The sequence below is a fragment of the Vigna radiata genome, chromosome 9, assembly GCF_000741045.1.
Source record: "Vigna radiata var. radiata cultivar VC1973A chromosome 9, Vradiata_ver6, whole genome shotgun sequence".
In the NCBI taxonomy this organism is placed as follows: Eukaryota; Viridiplantae; Streptophyta; class Magnoliopsida; order Fabales; family Fabaceae; genus Vigna; species Vigna radiata.
The window spans coordinates 2,017,565-2,034,133 of NC_028359.1; the positions used below are offsets into that span (position 1 = coordinate 2,017,565).

At 33.4% G+C, this 16,569-nt stretch overlaps 2 protein-coding genes across 3 annotated transcripts in view; both read right to left on the reverse strand.

The window, feature by feature from the left end:
- Window positions 1-528: 528 nt before the first annotated feature.
- On the reverse strand, window positions 529-12,635 carry LOC106774028 (putative disease resistance protein At4g11170). 2 transcript variants are annotated; one of them, XM_014660831.2, is made up of 8 exons: window positions 11,947-12,634; window positions 8,362-9,409; window positions 7,955-8,260; window positions 4,609-6,109; window positions 3,934-4,022; window positions 3,455-3,557; window positions 2,320-2,438; window positions 529-1,674 (listed from the first exon to the last, which is right to left on the reverse strand). In XM_014660831.2, the coding sequence occupies exons 1-8, from the start codon at window positions 12,441-12,443 to the stop codon at window positions 790-792; spliced, it is 4,548 nt and encodes a 1,515-aa protein (XP_014516317.1). In that variant the 5' UTR covers window positions 12,444-12,634; the 3' UTR covers window positions 529-789. The 2 variants fall into 2 exon arrangements, with proteins under 2 accessions (XP_014516317.1, XP_022642085.1); XM_022786364.1 differs by lacking the exons at window positions 3,455-3,557; window positions 3,934-4,022 and having other exon boundaries at window positions 11,947-12,635.
- Window positions 12,636-13,850: 1,215 nt separating this feature from the next.
- LOC106773080 overlaps window positions 13,851-16,569 on the reverse strand; it is a 6,372-nt gene continuing 3,653 nt past the window's right edge. Inside the window, exons 3-6 of the mRNA XM_022786279.1 lie at window positions 16,194-16,486; window positions 15,973-16,045; window positions 15,394-15,524; window positions 13,851-14,760 (exon numbers count right to left, since the gene is read on the reverse strand). Coding sequence (XP_022642000.1) covers window positions 13,951-14,760; window positions 15,394-15,524; window positions 15,973-16,045; window positions 16,194-16,486 — 1,307 coding nt within the window. The 3' untranslated portion in view covers window positions 13,851-13,950. The remainder of the gene's footprint in view (window positions 14,761-15,393; window positions 15,525-15,972; window positions 16,046-16,193; window positions 16,487-16,569) is intronic.

Sequence of the window (16,569 nt, forward strand, 5' to 3'; positions counted from 1 at the left end):
CTGTGAAACTTTTAGACATTATATTAAATGTACGAGCACTCAATTGCATGTCTAGTCTGTGAGACACATGTAATGTTATTCCTTCAGCTGCAACAGTCAGTCCCCTGATAAGACAAGAAGCTTAACCAATCGCATATTTAGCTAAACTTTCTACACAGAGAAAAGAACTAAGTTAATAGAAGCAATACTTATGGATAATAATCTAAAAACACTTCTTCGAAATATACACACACACATATATACCAGGATGTGTTGTTAGTCTTACTTTAGTACATGACGAACTTGTTGAATTGAATATTCCTGAACCAGCTAAACTTCCGGAATTTATTTTCGTTTGACAATTTTTTTAATGGACTTTTCAGTTTTTTTAAATGATTTTTCATTATTATATCACAACTCCTGTGGCGTGTGTGTATAATCATATAACCGTGAACACGAATTATCAAAGAAAAACCGTTGAAAAAAAATGCTTAAAAGAAGTTTCAACATTAGCTAGTGTAAAAAAGGTGCCAGGACCTCTAATCGGGAAAGAAAAAGATTAATTATTATATACACTTGAAAGTTAAACCTTGTGACTTATCAACAGCTATAGTATTTTGAATCAATCCGTACAAAATACGTAAAACTTGAAATTAAATACTAATTAAAACCTCTTACATCATCCATACAAATTTCACTTTCAACAAATATCTATCATCTTCAACCCAACACACTTATTTACAGCCAGGAACTTACCAGTGGAATGATTCAAATAAAAATTACATCAAAAGAAAAACCTCAGGAAAAAAACTAAAATGGGGGCTTTGTCTTCATTGTTCCATATGGCTCTTTGAGGTCTTCGTAAGCTGAAGCCAAACTCAATCTTTTCTCTTCAAGTTCTTCTAATTGTTTGGTTGTGTAAACAACAGAAGTCGATATATGCTTCACTAGTTCAAGTGTTTCGTTCTTCTTGGTTTGTTTTCCTGAGTATAAAACCTCTAGTGCTGACCTCTCCTTTTCCAAGGCTTCATTTTCTTGTTGAAGCTTATTTATAGCTTCCTGGATTTCCCTTTGTCTCTTTTGGAGGTTTTCAATCTCTGACTTATCAGTTGAGATGGCAGTGTCAAACTGTTGAACTTTCAGTTTAGAATCTTGAAGTTTGTTATACAAGTCTCTCTTCTTAGATGCCAGTTTTGTTTGTTTATCCTCGGTTAGCATCTTTTCTTGAGAAATGTTGGCAGCTTTTTCGTATAGCTCGATAAATTTGTCTACACCTTCTTGCTCCTCCGTAATTTCTCTACGATAAGTGTGAAGTTTTCGTAGTGACTCTTCAATTTGTTGCCGATAGGATTGGTCTGGAAGTTTCTCTAGCAATGAAGTTGAGAACACTAAGGTTCGGAATTCATTGAGGACGGTTGTAGCATCATTTGCTTGAGCTACCCTTTGAACACAAGTTTCTGATTGTTTCAGAGGGGATAGCTCATTAGAGAGTAAGTCAAGGATTGCAAATGGATTTTCATCCAACTGTTGGAGGCAACTCTCAAGGTCAAAGTACGAGTATTTAGTAACAAATTTCTCTGTATCATAAGTTTCTACAACTTGCTTCTTTGATTCTTCTAACCTATCATGCAAGTGCTCAGAACCCCCTTGGGAAGAGGCTTGAAGAGATGTGCTCTGTAAATGTTCATCGGCCACCTGTGAAATCAGGAAGTCCAAGTTTCACAAAGTCAAATGCTTCAATGATAAAAACTAGTTATACACTCTCTAATGTATTGTTTTAGGCATACTCTTTATTATTACCTTAAATTTATTAGAGATCTATGTGTAGGTAAAATGGAATAGCATATAATGCTTCACAAGAGATATCAGCCTCTTAGTTATTAAAGATCACTTCGAAGGGACTCATCAAGTGCTAAACAAGGAGAAATGAATTGAATTTTGTGGAGAAAACAAGGTTGGTTGTTGCAGGCGGAAATTATTTGATGCAAGTATATACAAATCTTTGCATTGGTTTCATAGGGAATCTGTGAAACAGCATAAAAATCAAGCCTTGATGGACCCTCTTTGAATCTATGCACCAGAACATGCTTCTATTATCGATCAGTGCTATGCCCTTTCCCTTTGGAAAGTTTTACTGAGATCAACTTTAGTTAGGTAGGATTAGCCACAAATTCTCCACTAATTAGTTCTATTATTCTCAGTGTTGTTTTAGGTTGTTAATCTTGGACATTTCATACACCTAAATTTTTTCTTTATGGTGAAAACTCTGCTGTGACGTTTTTGTATGTTTTTTAATAATTTCAAGTATGATAAAAAAATTTCAAAATAAAAGATACTTACAATTTTTGTAGACTCTCTAAGTTTTTCTTTGGGACCTCTTTCAGCAGTGCTCAGGGTTTCCTTGCAAGTAGATTCAGTGTTCTCTAGCTCAATCATCTCTACTATCTCTGATTGTGTGACTAAACATAGAAGAAAATTATGAGCAGGAGAAAAAAAGCAATCAACAAGAAAGTAAACCCAAAGAGATAGATACACATGCTTTGCATGAAAAACCTTTTAGTAATATTTATGATTAATTATTCTCCTCTAGTGATGGATTTAATCTTCTTGTCCAATTTCCTCCTTGTTCCATTCCATTACATATTTTATTCCGCATTTATTCTTACTTTATGCCCTCCACTATTAATGCTTTACTATGGTATCTGGAACATAAATGGTTTTTGAGGGACTAGGAGAGTAAAACTAAAGTGAAGAGAAACCAAAAATTGAAAGACAACAACCACACACAAAATATCAGACCAAAAATACATTCATAGTCAAAATTCAAAATTTCCAATCTCATAGGCTGTTAAACAAATGTCTTTACTTATTTAATTTAGGATCTTCACAATATTTTGATAATTGAATCGAAGCACCTCCTATTTTTGGTTCTTGAAATGTTATTATCTTAACAGTTTTCATTTTATTTTCTCTTATAAGAATTTAAAATAATGATTTAATAGAAAAATTTGCATTCATAAGCATACAAAATTTGTAATTGTTTCATAGACAACATAAATATATACACATAAAACTAGTAATTAGTAATGCTCCATCAGAGTATTTAATATTTATTAAATTTGTTTAATTACACGTCAAACAACAATTAATCATAATTAGCTTTTCATTATAATAAGAAATATGCAGTCATATATGCTATAAACTATATAAAAAATATTATACACTACACAGAAATATTTGAAAAAAAAGTGGGACGTAAGACCATGGACTAAAATGGTCTGTGAGTATACACAGCCCTTAGAATAACATTCTACCAGAAACCTAAACCCAAAACCCAAAAGATAGATGCACATAGGTGACTCAGAACTTTTGAATTATCATATAGAAAATAAATACAAAAGATTCCTCACCAGATTCGTAATTTGGTCATATCAGTAGCTAATGTGATACTTCAACCAAGGTTATAATGAGTTACCTGACTTTTCTCTAAACTGATTTTGATTGTCTGAATGTGACTCCATGGTCTCATGCAATGTTGCATCTGATTTTGGCACTTCTTTATTATTTTTGTATTTGACCTCCACAATATAATGTATTGAAAGTTTGAAAATTAAAAATTAAACTAATAATAATAGGAAAAGTTAAATATGATTTTGGTCCCTTGACGGTGAAAATTAGAATGAATTTCTCTTTAAAATTTTGGACCAATTTAATCCCCTTTCTTTAGAATGATGTGGATTTATTCTTTTTAACAAAATTCTGTTAAATTTATCTTACGTCTCAAATGTATAATTCACGTATTTTTAAAATTGAAAAACTAAATTGGATCAATTTTAAAAATTGACTAATTCTAATTTTCACTAAAATAATAATAAAATGTAATTTTGTATTTTATATTTTTTACACTTCTAGTAAGATGGAAGGACAACTTTGTTTATAAAACTCTTGACTTACCACACTTGTTCCAGAATCAGTTTTGGTTTCCTTGTGAGTTGATTTACCATTTTCAGCTGAAACTGGTTTAACAATCTCTGAGTCTGACTCTGAATTTGAAGACAAGAAAAATGATAAATTGCAAAAAATTACAGTGACCTAAGTTATATGAATATGATTATGGGTATGGTAGACATGCAAATACGGGTAAGAAAATACTATAACTATGAAACTTAGGTGCAAATATGGTAATGTAATTCCTTAAAAAAAAATATATTAATATAATGTTAAAATAATATAAATAAAGAACATAAAATACTTGTAAATTATTATAAATAGTAAATAACATATAATATAGAAATAATGTTAAAGTGTATTAAGTTTTGTTACACTATCAATCAAACAAAAGCTGACATGCATGTCATTTTTGTCGACTTTTATACTAAATACTTTATAAAAGCATGATTTCTAAACTTTTAACAATATCACAAAATTTACACTGACAATGCATATATGTGTTTAAAAATATCATCTAAATTAAATAAACTAACAAACTCTCATCTCACATCTGATTAAAAATAAGTAGATTTCTTCAAATAGAGAAATAAACAAAGAAAAAATGAAAGAAAGGTGAAAAAAATCTCTAAATTAGATTAAAAATAAGATATCAGTGCAAGGGAATAATGAGTTGCATACCAGAGGAGCTCCTTGGAGTTGTTAGACTATCTGAAGAGCTTGATTCACTCCAATCTAGCTTTCTATGCTTTGATTCAGACTCCACTCCCTCCACCAACTCCTTTTTCTTATCCGAATCAAAGTCCAACTCTTGTAAAACACTATGCATTTCTAAAACATTTACAAGCCCTACTCCACACTCTTTAATACAGATGGAACCGTCAACTTCCCCCTTATCATTTGCAACACAGAACTCAAAACAAACTTTTGACTGTTTATAATATTTGAGAATGCTGTCACAGTGTAATGGATCATACCATACATAAACATGATCCGACTTCAATCCCCTGATATCACCATATAGCCATGTTGCTTTTATACCTTCTTCTGGCAAGTGGCATTTACAAAATATCTTAGTGCCAAAAGTCTTCTTTCCACCAGCTGGAGAAAGAACCACTGAGTAAATGAAGCCCAGTAATTCAGAATGTGGAGGAAGTACAATGGTAATGGAGGACTGAGTGGATCGATAATGAATCTGCTCAGGGACACTCCCTCCGGGTAAACAAAGCTCAACACTCGTATAGTTGCAGCTGTTGTACGTCCCATATGTTTTTCTTACTAACACATTGTGATATGCAGCACTCATCATTGTTAAATGGAGGCTTTCCATAATAATTCTGAGTGAATCTTCATCCAATTTCCCGCTATTCTTGAATGTAATGCGTTTGGTCATTCCCAACATCTCTATTGCCAAAGTCTTTAAGTTTGACACTGACACCAATGATGTGCAGTTAATGACACGTAAGTACTTGATGAGGGATGGAAACGTTGGCAGGCAAAGAAGCTCCTTGCAATCCTCCAGGGACAGAATTTCCAACATTTGAAGATTCTTAATGTTTTCGGGCAACCTTTTCAAATCGCTTCTGTCTAACCTTAGTTCTTGTAATTGTGTTAAGAGATTGATATTGTCGGGGAGTTCAAACAACTTACTACAATCTTTCAAATATAGTATTTGTAAGTACCTTAATCCACTAAACAGGACATGTATTTGCTGTTTGTCAATAACTAGTCCATTATCAGAAATCTTCAGCACCTTCAGCGATGTCAAGCAAGATAGCTCTTTTAAAACAGGCTTGAGTTTTAAGCCCTCCAGATTGAGCGACTTAAGTTTATGCATACTCCCTATTGATGTGCCCAACATTTGGATTCCTGTATTGCTTAAATCCAAATTTTCAATTAAATCGGACGAAACTGCAAATTCCACCAGATTTAAGCAGCCATTGACACTGATCTTTTCAAGAGATTTTAAATCTTTCTCACTTTTAACACTCTTGAGGTTTGTACACTTATCCAGTATCAAAGTAACAAGGGTGCCTGAGGATAAAACAGATGGATGAAGATAGCACAAACTTTCACAGCAGGAGAGATTCACCCATTTAAGTCTCGGTGCCTTAGACAAATCCGGAAGCTCCTCAAACTGCTTGCATTGTCTTAGGTTAATTCCTTCTAAATAATTAAGCTCCTGTAAATAATTCAAAAGGAGGCATCACAATGGAAAATACTCAAAAGAAAGTGCAAACATATATATATATATATATATATATATATATATATATATATATATATATATATATATATATATATATATATATATATATATATATATAGGTTAAAGCACTCTTTTGGTCCTCATATTTGTCTGTCAATCTCAATTTGGTCATCATATTTTTTTTGTCTCAATTGAGTCCTATAACTTGTAAAAATGAAGCAATTAAGTCCTTTCCGTTTAATGGTCTCAGACGGTGTTAAATATAGTTGAGTTGTATTTGCTCACGTGCATTGTTTGATTAGATGAAATTTTTATTTAAATTAAAAAAGTATGACGTGGCAAAATTGAATTAATTTATATTAAAATAATATATTAGGAATTGAAAAGAAAGAATAATGAATTAGAAAGGAAATTAGGGATCTGGACATTAACCATCACTGTTCTTCGTCAAGGCCATGGGCTTCCTTGGTAGCTGCCGGTCACAGCCGGAGCTTCGCCGACGGCATTCTCTCTGTCTCTCTCTCTTTTTCTTTTCGAAGTTCAGATTCTCTTTTCCGCTCTGTGTTAGAATTGGGTTTAGTAGTAATAGATTCATATGCTCGGTCTAGAAGATATGAGTATTCCATTTCTTCATTGAAAAGAGGAGAAAGGCTCAAACAGTAAGGCAAACTTTTATTAGATCCTTCCCAATCTAATTAATCAGGTAATTTCTCCTTTTCAACAGGATCAGGTAATTTCTTTCGCCGCTTAATGTAAGGATAGTTGAATCCAACAGATCTAATGAAAGAATCTACATCCTCCTCTGATTCAACAGCATAGAGTCCTTCATCGTCTGAACAGAAAGACGAGACCCTAATATCAAAAGCATTACTTTTAAAAGAATTCGAAGATGACAGAAAATCCCGAGTGTCAAAAAAGGCAGTGTCTTCATCATCTGTTTCTTCCTCAGCTACATCATTTCTCTCATTGTCATCCTCAGACTCAGTTCCACTTTCTTCTGGATGAAAAAGTTTAAATACAAAAGAAAATGGAAATAATTCATAAGAAAACCTCTATTTTCAAGAAAATGCACAACCAAAAGGGAAAGGAGAAGAAGAGGGAAAGGGTTTCCTGCTTGCGAGTGAATCGGAGGAGTCAGCGTTGGTGACGTTGATGCGGTGACCGACGGCGAGCTTGGCGGTCACTAGTGGCGCTTGACGGAGGAACGAGAGAGCTTCTCTCTCACGCGCAAAGAGAAGAAGGAGAAGGGAGGACCCAACGCCATGGCCTGCGATGCTTCCGATGGTGAACAACGGTGTTGTCGACGCCTTGGACCGTGACTCGCGGTGGCCGATTGGGTGGAGGCTGAGGCGGACACGCATGAACGGAGGAGATGAACGCTTCTGGGTTCCTCTGGTTCCTCTGGTTCCCTTGATTCCCAATTTCTGGGTTTCTTCTAATTTCTGATACTCACCACTTAAATCCCAATTACTTAAATCCCTAATTCATTCACTTATTGTTTTTGTTTTTATTGTTTTCTGATTCAATAAAAAAATCCCAATCATAAAATCATTTTCCATGTCAGCTTTAATTTTTAACATTAAAATCCATGTAATTAAATAATTATAAATCACTTAATTCTCTCTCCACCATGTCATCAGTAATAAACGCCTTTAGTCATTAATTAACGGAGAGGACTTAATTGCCTCATTTTTACAAGTTATAGGACCTAATTGAGACAAAAAAAAATATGATGACCAAATTGAGATTGACAAACAAATATGAGGACCAAAAGAGGGTTTTAACATATATATATATATATATATATTCTTTAGTTACCTGGATCCCCTGCCAAAGTTGTTTTACTTTGCTGTGTGGCATGTGAATCTCAACAAGAACCTTAGCACAAAAAGGTGATGGAAGAGACTCAAACGGGTATCCAATCCACTCAATGTACCTCAGTTTATCAGAAAATGGCTCGAGAGTTGCAGGAAGGTCAAGGTATGTATCTCTGGCACTCTGACCCAATTTGTTGTAGAATTTTAGAAATCTCAAGGTTTTCATTTTTGTGAATGTATCAGCATGCAAAATTAAACCTTTAATTTGAGACAGATCTAATGCTATGCCTTGAATAGCACTAGTTCCCTGGGAAAACACACAAAAAAGAAAACAAGTAGACAACATCAAATTTGCAACAGTTTCTATAAAAAAATGTCTTATAAAACGTCAGTGTTCCTTTTCTTTACCTTGTTTTCTTCAATCACTTCCCGAGCTTCTTTATCCTTCAATCGACTACGTCTACCAGGATCCCCACTACTCTCTTGACGAACAATCTCCAAACCCATTTGTTGCAGCAAGTCATGCATGTGTATTATCTTTCTATATGAAATTGTTAACAAAGCTTTGTCTGCGAGAATTTCTATTCCACTAGTTGCTTCAAAACCACAGGCATCTAGTATTGTTATGACATGATCTTTCTGTTTCTCTTTGAAAAAAAATACAATGTCTAGGAATATATTCTTTTCAAGATCATGTAATCCAGTGTAGGTCACTTCTAACACTTTCTGAATTCTCTCGTTAGGATACATGCTGAGTTTTCTTATAGTACTTTCCCAAAAATTGATACCTTTTGAACGAAGATATGAACCCAAAACTTTAAGAGCTAATGGAACACCACCAGCATATTCAACTGCACTTTCTGAGAGACTCTCATAACCCCTTTTGGGATGTCTTTTCTTGAATGCTTCTAAGCAAAAAAGCTTTAAAGATGCTCTGGTTTCCCATTTCTTGACCTCATAGATCTGATCAACTCTTCCCTCAAGCAATTGCTTATCACGTGTTGTTATGATGAGTTTACTATTGGGATCTAGGCTCTGATACTCTCTACATAAATATTCCAATAGGTCTAAACAATCCATATCATCAAGTACAATGAAAATCCTTTTCCTTTTGAGTCTCCTCATATCAAATGATGATCCTACCACATTTGATGCGGAAACTTCCTCTCTGAATAGCTCAGAGAAAAGCTTATCAAGCGAAAATTCATTTGCATTGGCCATGAAGCAGACATGATCAAAATAGGGAAAGTATTTGGCAAACAAGGCTTTAGCAATGGTTGACTTGCCAATTCCCCCCATACCCCAAATTCCAATGACTCGAGATTTTCGCAGTAACAAATCCACCTTTGCACAAGTATTTTTAATTCTGACTAAGCCATTTAGTTCCGTAGGATATCTTAGGTGTAGCTTTTGCAATACATCATTGACAAGATTCTGGATGACCTGAGCTTCATCTCTGTCATAATAATGAAACAAACCAACCACATATAAGGAAATAATATTATTGTGAATTTACTTGATAAAAGAAAGAAGAATTAGCCGAAATAATACTCATTACTTTCATTCCTTCTCTAATCTCTACTTTGTTCAGTCACAGCTATTTCGTCACGCTTACTTTATCAATTGGTAAGTTAAGAATATCTCCAAGGATTATATCCGGGGCTCATTTTGTTTCACTGACCTACATCAACTTTAAGGCTCTCTTACATGGCTTTTTTCCTAAATATGATGTTTTTCTAAAACTCAAGTTTTTATAATTTTTTATTTGTACTTAAATCATTAACAAAAAAATAATTTAATTATTATAATTAAATGTTTTTCATTTTAAGCCTCTGTTTTAGAACATCTTTAGTAGGAATTTCTTTTACCATGTATTTGGATAAAGCATTTTAAGAGGGTAATTCATTTTTTTTAAGGATTTGAATTGCTTTATGACAAAATATGTTGTTTGGGTAAGGAATTATGAAGTAAGAATTTGAAATTCTTCTTATTCTCAAATTCAGAATAGATCAACCCAACTCAATTTAACATGGTCCTCGCCCGATGTCTTGACCCAACTTAACTTAGTCATACCTGACGTGATTTCTCTCGATCCTACCTAGGCCTAACCCCACCTTGACCCAAACCAAGCTAGACCGACCGAACTTGATCTAACATAAGCCTAGTCTGACTTTGTTGAACATGATCCTACCATGGCTTGAGTTGACTTGGACATAGGTAAACTCAGCTCAACCTCGACCGAATTAACTTGACTTGACCTCAACTTGAGACAACTCAGGTCAATCGACAAAGGTTGACTTCGCTTGACCGGCTCGAGCCAACTCGACCCAACATGCACCTAGACCAACTCGGCTTCACCTAAGCTGGAACAAACTCGAATCAACTTGGGTTGAGCTTGACTTAGGTTGACATTGTCTTGATCGAGCGGCTTAACCTAGTCTTGATCAGACTAGGACCCATCTAAGCCTAGTCCAACTCAACTTAGTGTGGATCGTCTCGACTTCGATGAACATTGACATGCCCCAACTTGGCTTGACTTGGGCCCTGGTTGACTCAAGTTGACAAAGGCGCAAGCCAACTTGGCTTGACTCAACTAACTCAAACACAACTTGATGGGGCTCAACTCAACTCAACTTAACTTAACCCATGCGAATCAACTCGATCTAGCTTTGGCTAACTTGACTCAACTAATCTAGGCTGACTCGACTTGATCGAGCTCGTGCAAACTCAACTCGGTCAGGCTTGGATGAACTTGACTCAATCGAGCATGAGCCACATCAAATGCACTAACGTAAGCCGAATCAACTCAATCGAGCATAAGTTGACTTGACTCAACTAGGCACGAGTTGCCTAACCGGATCAGACTTAGGCTGACTCAATTGAACTAGACTCATGCTGACTTCACTCGATCAGGTCTGAGATGACTCGACTCGACTACGCTCAGGTCGACTCGACTCGACCAGGCTCAAGAAGACTTGACTCGACCGACCCAAGTTAACTCGATTCGACGTGGGTTCGGCCAATGTGACTCGACCTTAGTCTGACAAACTTGGCTCGATCGTGTCGAATCAACCAAGCTCGAGGCAGCTCAACTTGACTTAATTGTGCCAACTTGACTTGATTGAGCCTAGGTTGACATGACTATATTGGGCTTAGGTTGACTTGACTCAATTAGACCCAAGCCTACTCGACTTGATAGGGCTTGGATTGACTTGACTTGATCTGGTCTGGTCAACTTGACTCGATTTAGGTTAAGCCAACTTGGGTTAATCTTGGCCCGAACTTACTCGATTCAACTTGGAACTAAACTGACTTGGCTCATGCTGAACTCAATTAACTTGAGTTGACTTTGATCAAGAAATGGTCAACCTAACCTTGGATGAACCCGACTAGTGCTATATTAATTGGATTTGGCTTGATCTACCAGTTCATAACTTAAAATAATCTCATTGAATTTATCCTGATCTACCATTTCATAACCTAAAATAATCTCATTGAACGTAAATTGAGAAAAAGTTTTGCAAATACAAAATGAATTTCTTTCGACGAACCTTAACAAAAAAGTAACATCAATCAAGATCGACTATACAAGAAAATCATAATTGATATTTTTTTAATTTTTAATAATTATTTCATATTTAAATATTTTCTTGAATTTGATGATAATTGAAATACTTTATCCCAAAAAGAAAAATTAAAATTCACTAAATTTGAATTTTCTTATCTAAACAATACATTTAAAAAATGAAACAATTTGAAATAAGATTAATTCAAATTCAATGTATTTGAATGTCTTGATAATTGTGAAACTCTTTATCCAAACACAAAGTAAGGAATTCTTTTAAATTCAAAGGAATCCATGCACTTAAGACCTATATGAAATTGTTCTCAAAAACATCTATAAAAGATGTTCTAAAAGACTAAAGTCCCAAATTTAACACTCTCGTCATATTCCAATGAAAAAGCAGTATTAATAAGGAAGTTGGTATCTACCTGTATGATCTGGAGTCCCATCCAGAAATATTGGCTACTTCTTTGAGAGCAGCTTTCCACATAGAAACATCCTTCCTCTGGGATATTCGGTCAAATGATGTGCTGTCTCGCTCATGCTTTGCGAATGACTTCTCGAAACTCCCACTCAGCTTCCTCACGTGTGAGGGATCTACTTCATAGAAGACGGGTATAACAACCATACCTCGCTTTCTTCTGCATTCGAGTATATGCGCCAGCTCTTTCAAGCACCAGGTGGAGGAAGCATAGTTTTCGGATAAAACAACAATTGACAGAAGGGACTTCTCGATTGCTGTTTCAAGGGCTGGCCAAGTGTAGTCTCCTCTGATGAGTTCGTAATCTATGAATGCGCTGATTGATTTCTGAGTCAGAGCATTCAGAAGATGGCTTGTGAAGTTTGTTCGTGTGTCCGCTCCTCTGAAGCTCAGAAAAACATCGTGCTTTTCTCCAAAGGTGGAAGACATCTCCAAACTTTCCATAATCTCCACTGTCGGATTCAAGGAAAGGAACGAACCACCCAATATCACAACATCGTAAGAAACCAAATGGACTATGAAGCTTTTCTCCTCTACTAAATTTTATAACTTAGAATTAGTTTTTTAATTATTTATTCTGAAGCAACTTACCATAAAATCAATACATCTAAAGTCTATCATCTAAAGTATAAAAATCAAAGCTTTTGGAAAAACGTGCCAGTTTTCTGAAAACCTTGCCTTGCGTCTATGTTATCAATGACTTTGTGCAGATACAGTTATTATTAAAGAAGATATTAGTAGAATTACCCTTATCATCCTAATAATAATAATAATATAAAATTTTAGTTAAAACTTGTCATGTTTATTAAAAATTAAGAAAATAAAATTGTAATAGAGAATTAACTTAGATATATAATTTTTTTAATGATATGATTTAAAGATGTAAAATTAGAACAACTTATTGTAATAAGCATTTTTTAAAGGATATAATTAAAATAATAACATATTTATTATTAAAACTAAATTTAAATAAATTATAATAATATCTTAATATCTAAATGTAGAAAACGAGTTAATCAGATCTGACATATTTCAATTTTGGGAATTAAAAATAAAATAGTAAAAAAATAATAATAATACTAATATTTCAATTAATAATAATATTTGCATTTTTTAAAAGATAAAAATAAAATAATAACATATTTTGGGAATTATATAATATTAATATTTTTTTCATTCTAATAATAATAATAATAGAATTAAAATTATAATAGTAAAAAATATTTATTTACTCAGTTTAATTTATTAAAATAAAATAAGTATTTTATTGTTATAAATAAAAAATTATATGTAATTATACTTTCGATCAAACTTAAAGTACACTTTTAGTTTGGTAAACAAATTTCTTTACTTTTTTCTTGGAATTATGTTTTCAATGTTTCAAATATATTAATAAATATGAATAAAATTTTAGAATAAAACAATAATATATTTAATTATATAATTGGTATATGAAAGGATAAGAGGTCAATATATTATGTTTATAACTATCTATCTATCTATCTATCTATCTATCTATATATATATATATATATATATATATATATATATATATATATATATATATATATATATATATATATATATATATATATATATATATATATATATNATATATATATATATATATATATATATATATATATATATATATATATATATATATATATATATATTGTATGAAAGGTGCTAGCATTCTTAATCAGAAATTAAAAAAGGATTGCTTACTCATATACTTTGAAAGTTAAACATTGTGAAAGTTAATAGAATTTTGAATCAATCAGTACAAAAAGACATTAAACTTGAAGTCAAATACTAATTGAAACCTCATACATCATTCCTACAAATAGTTGTCATCTTCAACGCATCACATTTATTTACAGCCAGGAACTTACCTATGGAATGATTCAAATAAAAATTGCATCAAAGGAAAAGACCTCATGAAAGAAGACTAAAATGGGGGTTTTGTCTTCATTCTTTGATATGGCTCTTTGAGGTCTTCGTAAGCTGAAGCCAAACTCAATCTTTTCTTTTCAAGTTCTTCTAATTGTTTGGTTGTTTGAACAACAGAAATCGAAATACACTTCACTGATTCAAGTGTTTCCTTCTTCTTGGTTTGTTGTTCAGAGTATAAAACCTCTAGTGTTGAGCTATCCTTTTCCAAGGCTTCATTTTCTTGTTGAAGTGTCTTTATAGCTTTCTGGATTTCCCTTTGTCTCTTTTGGAGGTTTTCCCTCTGAGACTTACAAGTTGAGATGGTGGTGTCAAACTGTTGAATTTTCAGTTTAGAATGTTCAAGTTTGTTGTACAAGTCTCTCTTCTCAGATGCCAGTTTTGCTTGGTTAACCTCGGTTAACATCTTATCTTGAGAAATGTCGACAGCTTTGTTGTAGAGCTCTCTAAATGTGTCTAAACCAGCTTCTTGCTCTTTTGTAATTTTTCCACGACAAGTGTGAAGTTTCTGTAGTGATTCTGCAACTTGCTGCTGATAGGATTGGTCTGGAATTTTCTTTAGCAACGAAGTAGAGAAAACTAAGGTTCGGAACTCATTGAGCAGGGTTGTAGCATCATTTGATTGTTTCAGTGAAGGGGATAATTCATAAGAAAGTAAGTCAAGGATTGCAAATGGATTTTCATCCAACTGTTGAAGGCAATTCTCAAGGTCCAAGGATGAGTATTTAATACCAGAGTTGTCTGTATCATGAATTTCTACAACTTGCTTAATCGATTCTTCCAACCTCTGTGCATGTTCATTGGCTACCTGTGAAATTGGAAAGTCCAAGTTTAACAAAGTTAAATACTTACGTAAGAAATACCTGAAAACAATCTCTATTGTATTGTTTTGAACCTACTCTTTATTATTTCCTGAAATTTATTAGAAATCGTTGTGTTGGTAAAAAGGCATATGCAGATAATGTTTCACAAGGGATATCAGTCTCTCATTATTAAAGATGACTTTGAAGGAACTCAAAGTGTTTAACAAAGAATAATTTATTTGAATTTTGTGCTGAAAGCAAGGACTATTGTTGGAGCTGGAAATTAGTTTAAGTATAAATCTTCGCGTTGGTTTCACTAGGAATCGGTGAAACTGCATAAATAAAGCCGTTTGGACCTTTGCACCAAAACAGGCTGCTATTATCAGTCACTGTTATGCCATTTTTCTTTGGAAAATTTTATTGAGATCCATTTTAGTTAGGTAGAATTAGCCACAAATTCTCCACTAATTGTTTACATCATTCTCACAGGGTTGTTTTATGATTATCTTAGTCATATATGATTGAAGCAGACTGTTTATATTGCAAATCTCAACAATCATTATACATTGATTCATGTTCTGCTGTTAAACTTGGACATTTCATATATCTGAGTTTTTCTTTATAAAGAAAATACTTACAGTTCCCGTAGACTTTGTAGATTTTTCTTTGGGACCTCTTTTAGCAGTTGCGTTGGTTGCACTGCTAGCACAATATTCAATGCTCTCTTCGACATCAGAAAAATATTCTTTACTCCCTCTGTTGTCTTCAACTGATTCTAGTTCAACCACCACTACGAGCTTAGATTGCATGATTAAATGCAGAATAAAATGTAGGGAAAAGATAATGATATAACTTATATATAAAATTCCTATAACAGATAACGAGATAACTTCATATTCCATTTCTATTAATTAATTAAAAAACACATGTAGTAGATGTAATTTTATTAAATTTCAGATTGTGTTCGAGATAACTTCATACTTGAATTGTCTTTGAAATCAGATGGATTGACATTACTTTCAACAGAAAAGAATGTTTCGAATTTATAAATATTCTTTCATGCATGTATTCAAAATGAAACTTAGATTCATACTTGAATTCTCAACAGAAAAAACTAAACTCAAAATATAAATATTTGTCATGTAGATGTGTGAATGGACATGGCATAAATTAGTTGTATGGTTTAACAATTGGTATGCTTGCATAGAACTACTTACTTGACTTTTCTTTAGATTCATGTTCTTTGTCTAACTCCGATTCAACAGTTTTTCTATTTCCTTCATATTTGACCTGCACAAAGTAATAATTTACTAGTGACATAATTGAAAATCAAAATAATCATACAATGTAAGTTTACATTTTGTATCTTTTGACATTTCTAGTAAATGCAGGGCAAAGTTTGTGAAATCTTGTCGACATATAAAAACTCTTGACTAACCGCATTTGTAGATATTGCAGTATTCTGCCCACAATCTGTGTCAGAATCGGTTTTGACTTCCTTGTGGGTAGAATTAATAATCTCTTCCACAGCAGAGAAATGGTTTTTCCTCTCATCGGATTGTTCAATTGATGTTAAGGTTATCCTTTGTCCTGTTATCAACTCCACTATATCCACGAAGTCCTTCTTCTTATCCGAGTGCCAGTCCAACTCTTCTAAAACACTCGGCAGTTCTGAAACACTTATAAGGCCAACCCCACACTCTTTAATACACATAGAGCCATCAACTTCCCCTTTATCATTTGTAACACAGAACTCAAAACAAACACTTGGCTCATTATATTTGAGAATGCCATCACAGTGGAATGGATCATAC

Excerpts from the sequence above, each read along its gene's own strand:
- LOC106774028 (XM_014660831.2), bottom strand. The coding sequence starts at position 12,443 with ATGGAAAGTTTGGAGATGTCTTCCACCTTTGGAGAAAAGCACGATGTT. Across the intron at positions 6,110-7,954 it reads AACTTTGGCAGGGGATCCAG|GAGCTTAATTATTTAGAAGG; the intron begins GTAACTAAAGAA and ends AATTATTTACAG. Across the intron at positions 1,675-2,319 it reads TTAGAGAGTCTACAAAAATT|GTGGCCGATGAACATTTACA; the intron begins GTAAGTATCTTT and ends CTGATTTCACAG.